General features: G+C 41.0%; 1 protein-coding gene and 1 pseudogene across 5 annotated transcripts in view; one reads left to right on the plus strand and one right to left on the minus strand.

The window, feature by feature from the left end:
* USP37 (ubiquitin specific peptidase 37) overlaps window positions 1–18,960 on the plus strand; it is a 121,782-nt gene that overhangs the window by 20,574 nt on the left and 82,248 nt on the right. For all 5 annotated transcript variants that reach the window (XM_030916218.1, XM_030916214.1, XM_030916217.1 and 2 more), the window contains 4 exons: window positions 2,210–2,388; window positions 3,007–3,084; window positions 15,666–15,763; window positions 17,620–17,704. In XM_030916218.1, the coding sequence (XP_030772078.1) occupies window positions 2,210–2,388; window positions 3,007–3,084; window positions 15,666–15,763; window positions 17,620–17,704 (440 nt within the window). The remainder of the gene's footprint in view (window positions 1–2,209; window positions 2,389–3,006; window positions 3,085–15,665; window positions 15,764–17,619; window positions 17,705–18,960) is intronic.
* Window positions 7,179–7,903, minus strand: LOC115893189 (annotated as a pseudogene).

The raw sequence follows: 18,960 nt of genomic DNA on the forward strand, positions 1-18,960 counted from the left end.
GTTAGCCAGGATGGTCTCGATCTCCTGACCTCGTGATCCGCCCGTCTCGGCCTCCCAAAGTTCTGGGATTACAGGCTTGAGCCACCGTGCCCGGCCCGTTGTATATATTTAAAGTACAGTTTGATATATTTTGACTTACATATATCCTTAAAATCATCATCATAATCAACATAGTGAACATAACCATAACTCTTGAGTTTTCTTATTCTCCTTAGTAATCCTTCCCTCTGATCCCTATCCAGAAGCAACCACTGATACGTTTTTTCCCACTATAGATTAGGTTGTAATTTCTGGAGTTTTACATAAATGGAATGAATGTGTAATATTGGGAGGGCAGGGTCTGGCTTCCCTCAGTGAGCATAATTATTTTGAGATTCATACATTCCTTGGTAGGAATTTAAATTGTTGAAATATTATTTAAATGCATAAGTGTTAACACATACAGTAGAAGCAAGTATTTATGCTTTCACAAGTAATAATTCCCATTAGTGAAGTCATAAATTCAATTTTGTGGGTCATGACTAATAAAATTTAAAAAGTAGAATAGAAAATAATAGAGCATATTGTACATATTAAGGATAAATACTGATTTTTCAAAGTTTTATTTTGTTTTATTTATACATATATATAATAGGTTTTGATGTAAAATATTTCTTACTATGCGGCCAGGCGTGGTGGCTCACTCCTATAATCCCAGTACTTTAGGAGGCTGACGTGGGCAGATTCCTTGAGCCCAGGAGTTTGAGACCAGCCTGGGCAACACGTGAAACTCTGTCTCTACAAAAAATACATAAATTAGCTGGGCATGGTGGTGTGCACCTGTAGTCCCAGCTACTTCGAAGACTGGGGTGGGAGAATCACCTGAGCCTGGAAAGTCGAGGCTGCAGGAAGCAGTGATTGTGCCACTGCACTCCAGCCTGGGTGACAGAGTAAGACTCTATCTTAAATATATATGTAATATATATATACATATGTTATTATGGGATGGGATAATGTTCAAAATTCTGAAAAAGTTGCAAAACAGTGGACATGTAGTATGCTAGTGTTTGTATAACAAAAAGTAAAATACTGATTTGTATTTGCATAACAGAACAAGGGAAGAATTAGTGGGAAAAGGAGAAGTGGAAGAACTGAGTAATGGATGGGGATAGTGAGACTTGCCATTGGTCTGTGGCTTTTAATATTACTTTGATTTGTAAACCTTGAGAATGTGTCACTCATTTGAAAATAAATTTAACTTTTTGAAGTATTCATTCGGATGACTTTAGAAGTTTTAAAATTTCCTATCCTAAGATTGTAATTCTGTAAAACAAAAGTAATGGGACATAACTTCCATAGAAAAATCACATACCTCTTAATGTAGAGATATAAAACTTAACTGGCAGAGTGTTCATGTAAAGCTCTATTTCCCAACTAATGCTTACATTGCCGTATTCTCTTTGAGTGTTCTTGCTATGTCTTAAGGGTAGACTCTTTGACTCATCCTCACAGTGAACTCTATGTCACCTTCCTTCTCCCTATCATATGTTTCATTCCTCCAAACTAGAACCCCCTCAAGAGTCATATGACTGTTTTGTTGGCATTTAAGTTGTGGCAACCAAATGTCACTGTCGCTTTTTCTTAACTTGTCATAATCATAATTGGATATTTTTTTTTCTCCAAAGATCAGTTCTCATGCTGATCACTAGAGCCATGTCTTTGTGTGTCTTTTTTATTTTTATTTTTTGTTAGTAATTCAAAGCAGTGTTCTTGCCTCCTCTCCAGGTGTGCTGTGGAGTTTTTAAGTTTATAAGAATGCCATAGGAAAATAAGTGTCAAGCTCAGTTTTTCACACTGACTGTACATTAGAATCACCTGAGTGCTTTTAAAAACAACAACAACAACAAAAAACCTGATGAATGAACCTTACCCCAGACCAACTGGAATAGAATCTCTAGAGATATATCTCCATTTGTATGTTTTCCTTTTTTTAGAGGTAGGGTCTTGCTCTGTCGCCTAGGCTAGATTGCAGTGGTACAGTCATAGCTCACTATAACCTCAAACTGTGGAGCTCAAGTGATCCTCCTGCCTTGGCCTTCTGGGATTACAGACATGAGCCACTGCACCTGGCTCCATTTGTATTTTTTAAACCTTTCCATTGGAGAATCATTGTTCTAAAAGTATTTCAGTGAATTTGAAGATTTAACTATCTCAAACTTTATTTTTACAGGCTTCTGCGAAAAGAGGAAGTTTGGAAACTAAAGATGATATTCCATTTCGAAAAGTTCTTGGTAATCCGGGTAGAGGATCGATTAAGACTGTAGCAGGAAGTGGAATAGCTGTTACTCGGACGATTCCTTCTTTGACATCTGCATCAACACCTCTTAGATCAGGGTTGCTAGAAAATCGGTAGGAGAGACTTTTTTTTCTTACTCATTAGCTGTATCTGTTTGTAAATGTCTTTTAGGCCTTTTAGAAATACCAATAATTTGAGGGGAAATAAAGTACAGAGTACATTTTTGGTAGATGTAGTGATTACAAGTGTTTGTCATATGTAGTTTATGTCACTGACACTTATTGAGCATGCAAATATACAGCATATAAATTTAAATATGGGCCAGGTGTGATAGCTCATGCCTGTAATCCCAACACTTTGGGAGACTGAGGTGGGCCGAACATGAGGTCAGGAGATTGAGACCATCCTGGCTAACATAGTGAAAACTCTTCTTTACTAAAAATATAAAAAATTAACCCGGCATGGTGGCACATGCCTATAGTCCCAGCTACTCGGGAGGCCGAGGCAGGAGAATTACTTGAACCCGGGAGGCAGAGGTTGCAGTGAGCCAAGATCGCGCCACTACATTCCAGACTGGGGTGACAGAGCAAGACTGTCTGGAAAAAAAAAAAAATGGTTTAGAGAATGAAATAATAGTAGTCCCATTTCCTGTCCTTAAGTATGTTGGTTTATGAATTTTTGTGATATGAATTATGGCTTTTTAAAAGTAACCTTTTCTTTGTTCTCTGTAGTACTGAAAAGAGGAAAAGAATGATATCAACTGGCTCAGAATTGAATGAAGATTACCCTAAGGAAAATGATTCATCATCGTAAGTTAATTTAAGGGCCTTTATAGTGTTAGAGCAATGTTTCTTATACTGATATTTGTAACCCCTGGGGAAGATTGGGGAAATAGTTTTAATTTATGAGAATTCCAAAGATGGAAGAGCAGAATTTAAAGTGGTTTGGTGACAGTAGACTGTGGCTCAATAGAGAGGGAAATTAGCCGTTGCTATTGCTTTGGTGATTTCATTGCATTTGTCTTATCCTACCTTTTTTTTAAATCTGCAGTACTTAGTGGGAGAATAGAACTGAAGAACTCTAAACAGATGTTGCTTGCTGGCTGCTGTTTTAGTGTAAACCCCTTCTTGTCTTCTTTATGCTTAATTTAAAAAAAAAATTTACTTTTTTACTTATGTAAAACGTCAGCCTAGAGGTTAAAGGATGTGAGCCTATGTGTTCTAGGCAAGTAGCATTGATCTTTCAGAGGTGTTTTCTGCGTTGAACAAAAGGGAATAGATCAACCCAGGGTGCTCACCAACTCATAATCATCATCCTCATTTTGTGAGGTTTTGGGTTTTTTTGTCTTCTAGGGGAGAAAACTAATTATACAGTTATCAGTTAAAATCTCAATTAATACCTTAACAGAATCAGTTGGTAGATAGTTAATTGGTACATGAGGTCAAGGGGTCACCAGAAAGGAGTTGGGAAAAAGCCAAATAAACTTTATGTATTAATTGATTTGCTGCTATAATGTATGTAAAAGTCTGAGTAAGTGGTAGGACTGGTATCTGAAACTATAATCACCATGGACTCAGATTCTTTCTGTCTTGTTGATCTGCCATCCTTAATAAGCAGCCTCCATTTTGTGGACCGAAGTAGCCACTTGAGTCTCTACTTTCATGTCTCCATTTCTATTAGTGGAAGAGAGCAAAGAGAGGGCATAGTGTTTTCCTTAGGCTGGAAATTACATATACCACCTTTGTGCATATCACATTGGCCAGAACTTAATCACATGGTTATATCAGGTTATGAAAAGGTCTGAGAAATATGCCTGTGTTCCAACTGTTGTGGCAAAAGGGTACAGTGATTATTTAGGGACAACGAATACAACTAATAGTCTGCCTTAGTTTGCCCCTACAGCCACTGAAATAACCCAGTTCACTATTCTTCCATACATAGAACACCGTTTCCTCTATCCAAATGGAGAAGAACGCCAAATCTCATGAGAACATTGTATCCAGCTCAGAGTCTAGGATCTTTGGGTGATCCTTCTCTCTGGGTGCAGTCTTCTCTCTAAGGTCCAAATGTACCTTGGACCATGCCCCTCATGGTCTGGTACCTAAAAACTAAAAGGCAAGTTAATTTGCATTCCCCACTCCAGACCTCATGCACACATCATTATACATTGCTGGAGTAGGAACAGAATAATCACAATAAAAATTTCTGTTTAAAATAGACAAGAATAGGAAACTGCAGGGGTCTTGGGTCTATAGCAGTGATAAAATCTTGCTAGGTGGAAATTGTGAGGACAGTGAAAGCGATGGAATAAGTTCCTGGTTAGCCCATCTAGTGGTCTGATTCTGTTGTCTGGGAGAAACCACCTTGTCCATTGTACTCCATGTGACCCCTGGCTTTACCCTCTGGCAGGTTTTCCTTGTTTGTTTTCTTTAAAGGCCACCACCAAAATAGATTTCGAAGACTGTATTTTTCATCAAGGCCATATAGCTTTTATAGCCTGCTTCATCCAAGCTTAAAGATTCTTTAAAGGTAAAACAAGCAGGCTTGAGAAAGAATTGGGGCCAATATATATATATGGTTTTTAATTTTTTTTTTTTTTTGAAATGGAGACTTGTTCTGCTGCCCAAGCTGGAGTGCAGTGGCGCGACGTCGGCTCACTGCAACCTCTGCCTCCCAGGTTCAAGCAATTCTCCTGCCTCAGCCTCCCATGTAGCTTGGGCTACAAACATGCGCCACCATGCCCAGCTAATTTTTGTATTTTTAGTAGAGACAGGGTTTCACTATGTTGGCCAGGCTGGTCTGGAACTCCTGACCTCAAGTGATCCGCCCACCTCGACCTCCTAAAGTGCTGGGATTACAGGCATGAGCCATTGCACCAGCCTGTTTTGTTTTAACATACTTTTAAATTTTGAAATAATTTAATTTGCAGAAAAGTCACAAAGATAACATAGAATGTTCCTGTATACCCCTTATCCAGCTTTTGCTAATGTTAATATCAGAGTTATTTTCTCACAAAATGGATTGTCTAGTTAACTCTTACCACTGCCTCAGTTTGAGAATCAAAAGCAATTGGATATTTTTATCCCATGGTTTCCAATTACCATACGATTTTGATTCTAGGCTCTTGGCACAGACAGCTATGTTTTTTTGTTTGTTTGTTTTTGCTTTTTGGTTTTTTTTGAGATGGAGTCTTGCTGTGTTGCCCAGGCTTGAGTGCAGTGGCATGATCTCGGCTCACTGCAAGCTCTACCTCCTGGATTCACACCATTCTCCTGCCTCAGCCTCCCAGGTAGCTGGGACTACAGGCTCCCGCCACCACACCCAGCTAATTTTTTTTTTTTTTGTATTTTTAGTAGAGACAGGGTTTCACCTTGTTAGCCAGAATGGTCTTGATTTCCTGACCTCATGATCTGCCTGCCTCAGGCTCCCAAAATGCTGGGATTACAGGTGCGAGCCACCTGTGCCCGTCCTGTTTTTTTTTTTTTTTTTTTTTTTTTGAGACGGAGTCTTGTGCTGTCGCCCAGGCTAGAGTGCAATGGTGCCATCTCAGCTCACTGCAACTTCTGCCTCTCGGGTTCAAGTGATTCCCCTGCCTCGGCTTCCCAAGTAGCTAGGATTACAGGTGTGCACCACCATGCCTGACTAATTTTTGTATTTTGAGTAGAGACAGGGTTTCACTGTGTTGGCCAGGCTGGTCTCGAACTTCTGACCTCAGGTGATCTGCCTTCCTTGGCCTCCCAAGGTGCTGGAATTATAGTCGTGAGCCACCATGCCTGTCCGCTATGTTTCTTTTTTTTTTTTTTTGGAGACAGAGTCTCACTCTGTCTCCCAGGCTGGAGTGCAGTGGTGCAATGTTGGCTCACTGCAAGCTCCGCCTCCCGGGTTCATGCCATTCTCCTGCCTCAGCCTCCCAAGTAGCTGGGACTACAGGCGCCCGCCACCACGCCCAGCTAATTTTTTTGTATTTTTAGTAGAGACGGGGTTTCACAGTGTTAGCCAGGATGGTCTCGATCTCCTGACCTCGTGATCTGCCCGCCTCAGCCTCCCAAAGTGCTGGATTACAGACGTTAGCCACCGCGCCTGGCCCGTTATGTTTCTTTTCATCACTGGTTGCAAGCTCGTTAGCTTTGGCCTAAATTCATATGTCTCAAATAGGACCTTGTTGAAAGCAAAAAGTAGCACTAACACAGACCAGTATCCTTAATTGTACTCTTTTACTGTAGAGCTATAGGTTCAGTGAGTATGAGATCTGCCTTTCAAGACATTAATATGACCGTGTTTATCAAATATTTTACTAAGGCATAAAATGGTCACCACCTTTCTAATCTGTAATATCGGTATTCTTACCTCCCTACCCTCTTACTAAGCCACTGCTACGTACTTTAGGTTTGTTATGTTAGCACCCCACTTTTAATAACAAATTTTGTATATTCAAGGTCTAGTTGAAGGAAACAAAATTCACTCTAGCGAGTTTATGCACAAAGGTATTTGTACACAATAAATATTAAATGGCTTACAGAATCATTAGAATAGTTGAAAAGACAGGCTCTAAGTTAAGTTTTCAGGAATTATTTTGAGAGGTTTGCCTCAAACCAGATCACCAAAGATGCTCCCAGCTATTCTATCATGAAGCTAACAGCTGAATTGGAATCTGTCATGAAAGCTGTCATCTCTAGAACCATGCTGTCACTTCTGAGATTGGAAACCCTGTACAGAAAAACCAAGGTGATATTTAGCATCAAAAATAGTGGAATAGTAATGCTTCTGCCTTATTTACACTTTCCAAATCTTGCATGTAATTGCCTTATTTTATTTTATTTTATTTTTTTAACAACAACAAAAACAAATTTATCTTTAATTATATCAATATTTGTGCATATAAAGACGGGTTGAGTTTCAGGATTCACCGAGCTCCAGAAATTGGCATTCTCAAGCCCCAATAGCTAATAAAAAAGATAAGATAGTAACCTATCTTACCTGGCCCTAAAAACTGGCATCCTCTAGCCCTGACAGCGGCCCATAGATTGGCAGACAACTGCTGAGGGTTCTGGTGCTGTAATATCAGTTCTGTTACAGTTCTTTCTCCAAGGGAACTAACTGCTTACGTGGCTCTTACACGACCTTCTTCCTCCACCAGTTGACAGTTTACAAGTGTCACCAGTTTCCTTTGCATTGGATGGCTCAGTGCACTCTGGTTCAAACTAGCTACACCTTTACCTCCACTTTGTGATTTTAAGTAGAGTACCAAATCCTCAACGCATTTCTTTGCAACCTCATAGTGTTTATTCTCACCTAGATTACTTAATTGACTGATGATCTGGTACCTGGGCTCCAACTAACTGGAGAAGTGCGAAGTTGATAGGAAGTACATCAATATCTGTGTTGATGGCAGTCTGGTCAAAAGGACAAGCTTTTCGATGAAGTTTATTCAAGCAGGTCTTGCAAACAGTGTGTGAACAACCTAAACTGATGGGTTTGTGCACATTCTCATCAAATTCATTATAGCAGACAGGACAGGACAGAAATTCTGTCCATTGAGCTGCCTGCACAGGCATTGTGGAAGCTGGATGCTCGGGTTAGCAGTCTAGCAGATCATTATTTTGCTGTGTAGTGTTTTGTAAGCTGAGGGGGCCCGGGGGGGGTGTCGCTAAAGGCGACGGAGGCACCTCGACTCGCCGAGGCAGAGCTTGGCGGAGATTTCAAGACCTCAAACTACATCGGGAGCTACAGGGACAGCCCCGTTGGCGGCGGTGAAGGCCGCGATGGGGCCTCCTTCTCCTCCTCCCTCTCCTTCCACCTCCACCTCCTCCTCCTCCTCCTCATCACGGAGGCAGACCTCAATTGCCTTATTTTCAATCTGATCCAGAACACTAACTAAGAAATGTAGGGTTACTTTATTAGCATTCTTGTTTCTGCACATCAGGGAGGTACACCAGAACGTGGTTGTGCATGCCAGTCTAGTACATTCACTACACTTTTGGGAAGTCCCAGTTGTTCCAATTAGAAGTCTGTCTGATAAGAACTAGGTTACTGATCCTTGTTCTGGGTTACTAATACTTTTTACACCATCACATCTAGATTTTTTTTAAGTTTGCACTCCTTAGAAGCTCACCTAGATGAGTATACTTGTGCAAATGACATTTAAAGCAGTGCTTATAGAGGAGACAAATAACGGAGTGGGAGAAGCAGGCCAGAGAAGAAGAGGAAGCCAAGGAAGAGTGTGATCTCAGGTAAAAGTACCACGGAGAATAGGCTTCATCTTGATCTAGCAGGGAAACTCTTGGGTTGTCCCAGCTTGAGGCAGGGAGACTGGGCTTTCATATTTTCATACTGGACTGTCCTTGGTTACCAGTTGCTCTGGCTCTGTCCAGGTGGGCAAAATGTTTTAAGTAGTTCAGATGCAGTCCTCTAAAGAACTACAGATGCTGACTGGTGAACCACATTGAAAATACACAGTTTAGGGGTGTGTAAAGGATAAAAAGGATCTTAGGGACTCTGATGGAACATCACCGTTGTCCACTAAAAGAGTTGGTACTATGGTTCCCCCTTCCCGTAGCTTGTACCGTTTATATTGACTCCTGTCTTGTATTAAGTTTATTCCATTTTGTCATGGATTCTTCATATTGTTGCTTCCCACTTTTGGGGAAGAATCTTCCAAAAGGAGGCTTAGTGGGATTAACTACAGTGTGTTGCTGCAGGTGATCTTAGGGCCCATATTGACATCTCTTCCTACCATCAATTCCATGCTTCCTCTATTAACACTTCTGCTCATCTTGATGGTTTGACTGAATGGCATTACCAAGATCTTCATCTGAGGGATTTGAACCTTTAGTCACCATGTGCTTGTCAGGCTGTGGTTGTTGTAATTGCCCATTATAATTACATGAGAGCTGTGCTCATTGAGCATGAGAGCATTAAAAGGCACCCTAGTGAATCCCCCTTATTCCCGATAAATTCCTCACTGCCCTCATTATATAGCAGCAACCCTTCTTCCTTATAATAGTCATTTACACCTGCCAGTATGGTAACTCCTTTCCTTTTCTGTGAATCTGCCTGCATGAGGAGCTCAAAATAACTAAGTAACAGCCATAACTTCAGGTTTAATTGTTCTTTAACTGTCCTTAATTAAAAAGCACCCCCTCTGGGAAGTAGGACCCACAAAATCTAATTTGGAGAGACAGAAAGCACAAATTCTCCAAGTGAGTTATTGAAAAATAATGGCAAATGGGGCGCCTCCTGCTTCTACTTCTTGGTTGCTGGACCCATGTATTTTTTATAAATAGAATAATTTGTTCGTATCTTGAAGACCACCCTATTCTTAGTGAGATCCTCTGCATACTGCACTTTTAAAGGGTATTGCCACACTTTATCAGGCCAGCAGCTTTGGGGTAGTACTGTATGTGGTAGGAACTGTGGATCTTCTGGTCATATGCTGTTGTTGTACCTCCTATTCTGCAAAGTGGAATCCTCGTTCTGAGGTACTATGTGAGTTTTCTTGTTAGTGAATGAGATACTCCTATGAGTCCTTGGATAGTAATGCTGGTCAAGGCACTGTAGACAGCGTAGGCAAATGTATATAGTAGTTCCCCCTTATGCATGATTTTACTTTCTATGGTTTCAGTTACCGATGGTCAACCTTGGTCCAAATATGTTAAATGGAAAATTCCAGAAATAAATAATTCATAAGTTTTGTTTTGGTTTTGAGACAAGGTCTTGCTGCAGACCAGGCTGGAGTGCACTGGTGTGGTCATAGCTCACTACAGCCTCCAACTCCTGGGCTCAAGCAGTCAAGCCTCAGCCTCCCAAATAGAACTGTAGGCATGTAGCAAATGCCTGGCTAGTCTTGGCTATTTTTATTTTTGTAGGGATACAGTCTTGCTATGTTGCTCAGGCTGGTCTTGAACTCTTGGCTTCAAATAATCCTCCTACCCTGGCCTCCCAAAGTGCTGGGGATTATAGGTGAAAACTACTGCACCTAGCCCTAATACATAGGTTTTAAATGGTGCACTGTTTTTAGTAGCACAACGAAACCTTGAGCTGTCCCATTCTATCTGGCCTGGGATGTGAATCATTCCTTTGTTTAGTGGCTCCACACTGTATATGCTACCCGCCCATTAGTCACTTAGTAGCCAGTCTTGGTTATCAGACCAACTGTGAGACTATTGCTGTGTTTATGTTAAGTAACTCTTATATTACTTAATAATTATCCAAAGCACCACAGTAGTGATGCTGGCAATTCAGATGTGCCAAAGAGAAACTGTAAAGTGCCTCCTTTAAGTGAAAAGGTAAAAGCTCTCAACAAAGAAAGAAAAAAAAGATTTTTCTTTTCTTTTTTTTTATTTTTTGAGACAGAGTCTCACTCTGTCACCCAGGCTGAGGTGCAGTGGCGTGATCTCAGCTCACTGCAACCTCTGCCTCCTGTTTTCACACAATTCTCCTGCCCCAGCCTCCTGAGTAGCTGGGATCACAGGTACCTGTCGTCTTGCCCAGCTAATTTTTGTATTTTTAGTAGGGATGGGGTTTCACCATGTTAGCCAGGCTGGTCTTGAACTTCTGACGTCGTGATCCGCCCACCTTGGCCTCCCAAAGTGCTGGTATTACAGGCATGAGCCACTGCGCCTGGCCAGGTTTTTTTTTTTTTTTTTTTGAGACAATCTTGCGCTATTACCCAGGCTGGAGTGCAGTGACACAATCTTGGCTCACTGCAACCTCCGCCTCCCGGGCTCAGGCAATCCTTCCACTTCAGCCTCCCAAGCAGCTGAGACTACAGGCATGCACCACCACACCTAGCTAATTTTTGTATTTTTTGTAGAAATGGGATTTCACCACATTGCTCAGGCTGGTCTCAAACTCCTGAGCTCAAGTGATCTGCCCGCCTCAGCCTCCCAAAGTGCTGGGATTATGGGTGTGAGCTACCGTGCCCAGCCAATAAAAAGAATCTTTTGCTGTGGTTGCGAAGATCTATGGTAAGAATGAATCTTCTATCCATGGAATTGTGAAGAAGGAAAAAAATATGTATGTTAGTTTTTGTGTTGCACCTCAAACTGCGAAAGTGCAGCCACAGTACAGGGTAATTGCTTAGTTAGAATGGAAACTAAGGGCAGGTCGGGCACGGTGGCTAATACCTGCAATCCCAGCACTTTGGGAGGCCGAGGCAGGTGGATGGCTTGAGTCAGAGTTGAAGACCAGCCTGGGCAACATAGCAAGATCTCATCTCTACAAAAATTAGCCAGGTGTGGTGACATGTACCTGTAGTCCCAGCTACTTGGGAGGCTAAGGTGGGAGGATCGCTTGAGCCTGGGAGGCAGAGGTTGCCGTGAGCCAAGATCACACCACTGTATTCCAACCTGGGCAGCAGAGCAAGCCCCTGTCTCAAAAATAAAAAAATAAAGTAGCATTAAATTTGTGGGTGGAAGCCATGAACAGAATTTGTTCCAGTTGATGGCAGTTGAGTTCAGTACTATCTGTGGTTTCAGTACTATCTGTGAATTTCATCATATTCGTTGTGGGTCTTAGAACGCGTACCCTGAAGACAAGGGGGAACTACTGTGTCTAGAGTATTGTCAGTCCCAATAAGGATTAATTGCTGTCTTTTTTGGTGTGGAAAAAATCTGATATAATCAATTTGCTACCAAATGACTAGTTTCCTCAAGGGATGCCCTTGGATCAGGGGCTTGGTCTTTGCTGTTAACCAATTGGACATTAAGCAGCCACAGTAGATAAACCTTGGTGAAGGGGAACCCATTTTTTATAGCTGCTATCTGCCACCATAGCTGTTATATTATTCAAGGTCCCTTTGTGGAAATAATGGAATGTCTAAGGACAGAAGCTGGCTGACATGCACTGGACATATTATTCATGGTCCCTTTGTAGATAACAGAATGTCTAAGGACAGAGGCTGGCTGACATGCACTGGACAAGTTATCCTGCTGATTGTTTAGTGTCTCTTCAGTGTTGTTCTCTGGTGAGCATTAACATGTAAAACAGATCACTCTTTGTCCATACTCCCATAAGTCTATCCATATACCTCTTCCATAAATCATTTCTCTCTAATCTTCCAGGCTTGCTCGTTCCAAGCCCCTGACTATTCATTCAGATCATTTGCCACCACCCAGGAGTCTATGACCCACTTCTCTGTCCATACAAAGTAGATGATGAGATGCATGTCTCAAAGCTCTGCACAGTGGAGGATTTCCCCTCACCACTATCTTTCAAGGCAGTCCCTTAGTGGGAGTATAGTGCAGCAGTAGTTTATTTGCAGTTTGTACCAATGTACCAAGATAACCTATCCATTAATCAGGCCCAGGTTTACTCCTCGTTTCAGCTTGACGTTGGAAATGCCCCTAAGGCATGTTCTTGTCATCTCTGCTTTCTTACTTGGGCCCAATTCCAATATACCTGCTTCCATTTTATGATAGATTGCTGTTGTACTCTCCTGGTCTTATGACTTCATGGGTGTGATAGTGCCCAGCTCCTGATGGTTAGCTCTGGTTGCACAGTCCCTTGATGACCATCAATCAGTCAGATGCTCTGTCTCTTCCAGGGCTTAATAATATGCCAAGAGTAATATGCCATACTTTACAGATGAGGTGTAATTTTTGGCTGCAGACAGCATGGTCTTGCTCTACAAGGTCTGGACTGCAACTCTCCTGTGGGTAACTCTCCACATTGTCTTTGTCCTTTAAGTTGGTAATTGGCTCAACTGAGCCTGTCTTCTCTCTTGAACACAGAAATACTCAGCATCAGCCAGTCAATACCATAGTCTTTTTGATGATTATTTACCCTATATCACCTGCATCTGTTATCTGTTGCTGTATCCAAACCACTCTAAAATTTAGTGACTTGAAATAGTAACTATTTATTTTTGCTTATGAGTTTATGGTCACCTGGGTGGTTCTGTTTATCTGGACCCAGTTTGGCTCACAGTACCTGGATTCTAATTTTGTTACACATCTGTGATCAGTAGATGGTTTGGCTAGAGTTTGACTGATCTAGGATGGACTCATTCATTTAACTGGCCATTGGGTAGTGAGGGTGATTGGGCTATTCCACTGTTAACAGGCTAGCCTGGGATTATTCACATAGCAGTGGCAGGGTTCCAAGAGAGTGAGTGGAAACCTGTAGGGCACCTTTAGGCTTAGGGTCAGAACTCACACAGTGTTAACTTCTCTCACATTGTTTTGGGAAAAGGAAATCACAGGACTAGCCCCATTAAGGGATGAAGAAATAGACTGAATTTATGATGAGAAGCTTGAATATAGGGAGTGAAATAATTTGGGACATTTTTAAAACAACTTTATTAAGGTACAATTTACATACCATGTAATTGACCCATTTTAAGGGTATGTAAGTTAATTATTTTTGGTAAATTTTTTGAGGTATGTTGCATCATCATTATCTAGTTTCAGAACATTTCCATTACCCCAATAAAATCTATTGTGTAATCATTCTACCACATTTCTAAAATACTGGAGATACTGCCTGAGCCCTATCCTTCTCTACCTTGTTTCATCCTAATTCACCAGAGATGAAAATCTTAGCAATTGTAACACTATAAGATGTCAGAGGTATTACTATCAGCAACAGAATTTCTGTTGCCATTGCCAAACAAGGGTCCAATTCCAGAATCCTATCCTTAGAGTGTGCTTCCTAGGCCCACTTTTAGTACCAGCTGTTGTAGATTATGTTGCCCAGAAGCAGAATCTGAAATGGAGATTAGTGTGTATATGAATTACTGAGGAAGTACTCCCAGAGAAGATAGTGAAGGGAGTAAGGAAAGCAGTATAGTTAAGGGCAGGAAACAAAGCATGGATGTGATCCTGGAGAAGTCACACAAGGACATGAAGGTTAGTCTTCATCCTGATATTAGAGAAATCTGTTATGTAGCTTCTATCGTAAAGTTGTTTTAATCCAAATCAAGAGAGCTGGGCTTCTCTACTGTAGCGCCTGGCTTTGTTTGTGACTCTGAGATTACAGGCAAAGTATCTCTAGTAACTTGAGGGCAGTCCTGTAAAGAAGAGTCGTTGGTACTGGCTATCAAAAACATAAGTTGGTGTGAAGGTATGGAAGAGAGAATACAAAAATGAGTCAGAGGGAATCTAGGTGGAGCACACTTAGGCATTGTCTGCCAGAGGCTTACTTCATGATGGTTCCCTTTAAATTAGCACTGTTAAAGCATGAACATTTATTTGAATGGATGCTCTCTACTTATATGGGTTGAGGTATTTGAAAATAATACAGGGGAGAAAAGGGCTTTTAACTTTGTATTCATGATCCTAAAGAATTTTAATCAATATAAATTAAAATGCTGTTGCCACTAATCTAATAGTATTTCTATTCATGTGGAATATATAGTTTTGATTTTGACTTTTCTTTTCTTTTCTTTTCTTTTTTTGAGACGAAGTCTCGCTCTTGTCACCCATTCTGGAGTGCAATGGCGTGATCCCTGGCTCACTGCAACCTCTGCCTCCTGGGTTCAAGTGATTCTTCTGCCTCAGCCTCCTGAGTAGCTGGGATTACAGATGCCTGCCACCACTCCCGGCTAATTTTTGTGTTTTTAGTAGAGACCGGGTTTCCCATGTTGGCCAGGCTGGTCTCAAACTCCTAACCTCAGGTGATCCACCCGCCTCGGCCTCCCAAACTGCTAGGATTACAGGCTTGAGCCACCACGCCCAGCCTGATTTGTTTTTCTTTGTAAATCTATAAACTACCAAGCTTGAACAGTTTACTTTTTTTTTTTTTTAAGACTAAGTCTCACTCTGTTGCCCAAGCTGGAGTGTAGTCACGTGATCTTGGCCCACTGCAACCTCCACCTCCTGGGTTCAAGAGATTCTCCTGCCTCAGCCTCCCAAGTAGCTGGAACTACAGGCACGCGCCACCATGCTTGGCTAATTTTTGTATTTTTAGTTGAGACGAGGTTTCACTATGTTGACCGGACTGGTCTCAAACTCCTGAACTCGTGATCTGCCCGCCTCAGCCTCCCAAAGTGCTGGGATTACAGGCGTGAGCCACCGCACCTGGCCACAGTTTACTTTTTAATTGATTCTTTTGGTCTTAGCTGAGTCATTTTATCTGGTCTTGCTTTTGGCCAAGAAAATCTAATAATGTCTTTGATTTGACTTTTATTTAAAGAAAATCCTCCTTTACTTTTGCTAAGTTAATCAGAATCACGGATTGAATTGGCTCTTGAGATGGTAATTAAAGATTATTTTTGTAATTCTCATTTGTTTAAGTCATTGACCTTTTGAGACTAACAATCTTGTAGCTTAATTTTCAAGCATATCAATGAATTCAGCACTTGAAATGTAAATGTTTTAATGACAACTATTTAAAATTAAGAACAATATTTTTATACACTTATACTATATTGATGTAAAATTATTAACTATAGGAACAACAAGGCCATGACAGATCCTTCCAGAAAGTATTTAACCAGCAGTAGAGAAAAGCAGCTGACTTTGAAACAGTCAGAAGAGAATAGGACATCAGGTAAGTGTTTGATCTTACAATAAATAAGGTGCTCGTTTATTATATATTTATTAGACTAGAAATAAAAACCTAACCCTGGACATACATCTGTACATTATTTTTATTTTTATTTATTTATATATATATTTTGAGACAGAGTTTCGCTCTGTCGCCCAGGTTGGAGTGCAGTGGCACAATATCGTCTCGCTGCAACCTCTGCCTCCCGGGTTCAAGTGATTCTCCTGCCTCAGCCTCTCGAGTAGCTGGGACTACAGGTGTGTGCTATCAGGCCTGGCTAATTTTTGTATTTTTAGTAGAGACGAGGTTTCACCATATTGGCCAGGCTAGTTTTGAAATCCTGAATGCAAGTTATCCACCTGCCTCGGCCTCCTAAAGTGCTGGGATTACAGGTGTGAGCCACCATGCCCGGCCTAATCTGGTGTTAGTTATTGGATGCCGATTTGTACCCAATACTTGGCTAAAATATTTTAAAGTATTAGAAATCCAGTTGGGACCAGCCTGGGCCATACGGCAAACAGATGTGTTGTCATCTAGGTTTCACTGTTCCATTTCTAGAGCACAGGCAAGTAAATTTAGCATAATTCTTAAGGGCCCTAGTATTTTCAGTATGGTAAGTGAGGATTGGCTTCAGCTTCAAGTCCTCAGCCACATTAGCCCCTACCAAGAGAGTCAGCCTGTCCTTTGAAACTTTGAAGCTAGGCATTGATTTCTCTCTAGCTACGAAACTCTTAGGTGGCATCTTCTTCCAATATAAGGCTATTGCATCTATCTCGAAGACCTGTTGTTTAACGTAGCCACCTTCATCAGTGATCTTAGCTAGATCTCAATAACTTGCTGCAGCTAGTTATTGAGTAGTTGCTTAATAACTCAGTAGTTGCTGCTTCACTTTGTATTTTTATACTGTGGAGATGGCTTCTTTTCTTAAACCTCATGAACCATATCTTACTAGCTTCACATTTTTCTTCTGCCTCTCTCAGCCTTCATAGAATTAAAGAGAGTTAGACCTTTACCCTGGATTAGGCTTTGGCTTAAGAGAACATTGTGGCTGGTTTGATCTTCTGCCTAGACCACTAAAACTTTGTCCACATCAGCAATAAGGTTGTTTTGCTTTGTTATTCACATGTTTACTTGAGTAGCACTTTTAATTTCTGTCAAGAGCTTTTCCTTTGCATTGGCTGTTTGGTGCAAAAGGCCTAGCTTTCATCCTGTCTCAGCTTTTGACGTGCCTTCCTGACTGGGCTTAATTGTTGCTAGCTTTTTATTTAAAATGAGATGTGCAACTCTTCCTTTCACTTAAAAACATAGAGGTTGTCGTAGGGTTATTAATTATCCTAATTTCAATATTTTGTCTCAGAATAGGGAGGCCCAAGAAGAGAGACAGAGATGGGGTAATAGTGACTATTTGGTGGAGCAGTCAGATAAATTGAGTTTGCCATCTTATATGGGTGCAGTTCGTGGTACCCCAAAACAGTGACAGTAGTAACATCGAAGATCACTGATCACAGATCACTGTAATAGATATAATTTAAATGTTTGAAACATTGCAAGAATTACCAAAATGTGACACAGACATGAAGTGAGCGAGCATATAGTGTTAGGAAAATGACACTGATTGACTTGCTTGGTGCAGGGTTGCCACAGCCTTCAATTTGTTTAAAAAAAAGAAAATACAAAAAAACCTGCAATATCTGTGAGCCACAATAAAGCAAAGAGCAATAAAATGAGGTATTCCTGTATTTGATGAGAAGGAAAAAAAGAGTTAAATATAATCAGGACTAATGTATACTTTTATTTTTAAATGAACTTGAATGGTTGATTTAGGAATTACATTTTTCCTTTGTTCATTTGTTTTGTAGGGCTTTTACCTTTGCAGTCATCATCCTTTTATGGTAGCAGAGCTGGATCCAAGGAACACTCTTCTGGTGGCGCTAACTTAGACAGGTATGCATTGGTTATATGACTTGTGAAAAACTTAGGAGCCCTTTTTTTCAGAATATCGAATGATGGGATAGGCTATGTATTATCATCTTAAGCGAATATGATAATTTAACAAAATTGATGAGACTCATAGAATCCTGACATGTTAGTTAGAAAGTATTCTAGAAATGGGCTGAGCACAGTGGCTCACACTGTAATCCCAGCACTTTGAGAGGCTGAGGTGGAAGGATTACTTGAGCCTGGGAGGTCAAGGCTGCAGTGAGCCATAATTATGCCACTGTACTCCAGCTTGAGCAACAGAACAAGACCCTGTCTCAAAAAAAAAAAAAAAAAAAAAGAGAAGAGAGACAAGATCTCACTGTGTTGCCTAGGCTGGTCTCAAATTTCCTGACTTGAAACAATCCTCCCACCTCCGCTTTCCAGAGTGCCAGAGTGCTAGGGTTACAAGTATTGAACCATTGCTCCTGGCCTCTACAGAATTTTTTTTTTTTTGAGACCAAGTCTCGCGCTGTCACCTGGGCTGGATACAGTACAGTGGTGCTATCTTGGCTCTCTGTAGCCTTGCCTCAACCTCCCACATAGCTGGGATTACAGGTGCCTGCCCACAAGCCAAGCTAATTTTTGTAGAGACGGGATTCTACCATGTTGACCAGGCTGATCTCAAACTCCTGACCTCAAGTGATCTGCCTTTCTTGGCCTCCCAAAGTGTTGGGATTATAGGTGTAAGCCATTGTGTCTGACCACTCTACAGAAAAATTTTTAAAAATTAGCTGGGCGTGGTGCTGTGTGCCTGTAGTGATAGCTACATAGGAGGCTGAGGTGGGAGACGCTCTTAAACCTGGCTCTGGGAAGTTTTGTAGTGATACCATAGATTGCGACTGACAACGTTATCAGACTATGGACCAATATATATTCTACCATCCCATGTGGATGAACATCCTAAGAATTCTCTCCTCTGAAGCATTTTTATTTTCCTTTTGTTGCTGTTGTATTTGTTAAGCTACCTTCCACAAATTTAGGAATTTCCCTTAAAAATCAAAAGCTGTATTACATCAGTGAGTGTCTTTTATTAATAAATTAGAAAAAGCTAGCTGGATATTTAATTGCTGATTCTATAGATAAGCTTTTTTTTTTTTTTTTAAAGATTTATTGGATATAAATATATAAGATACCGGCCGGGCGCGGTGGCTCAAGCCTGTAATCCCAGCACTTTGGGAGGCCGAGACGGGCGGATCACGAGGTCAGGAGATCGAGACCAT

The sequence above is a fragment of the Rhinopithecus roxellana genome, chromosome 14 (genome assembly GCF_007565055.1).
Source record: "Rhinopithecus roxellana isolate Shanxi Qingling chromosome 14, ASM756505v1, whole genome shotgun sequence".
Lineage (NCBI taxonomy): Eukaryota > Metazoa > Chordata > Mammalia > Primates > Cercopithecidae > Rhinopithecus > Rhinopithecus roxellana.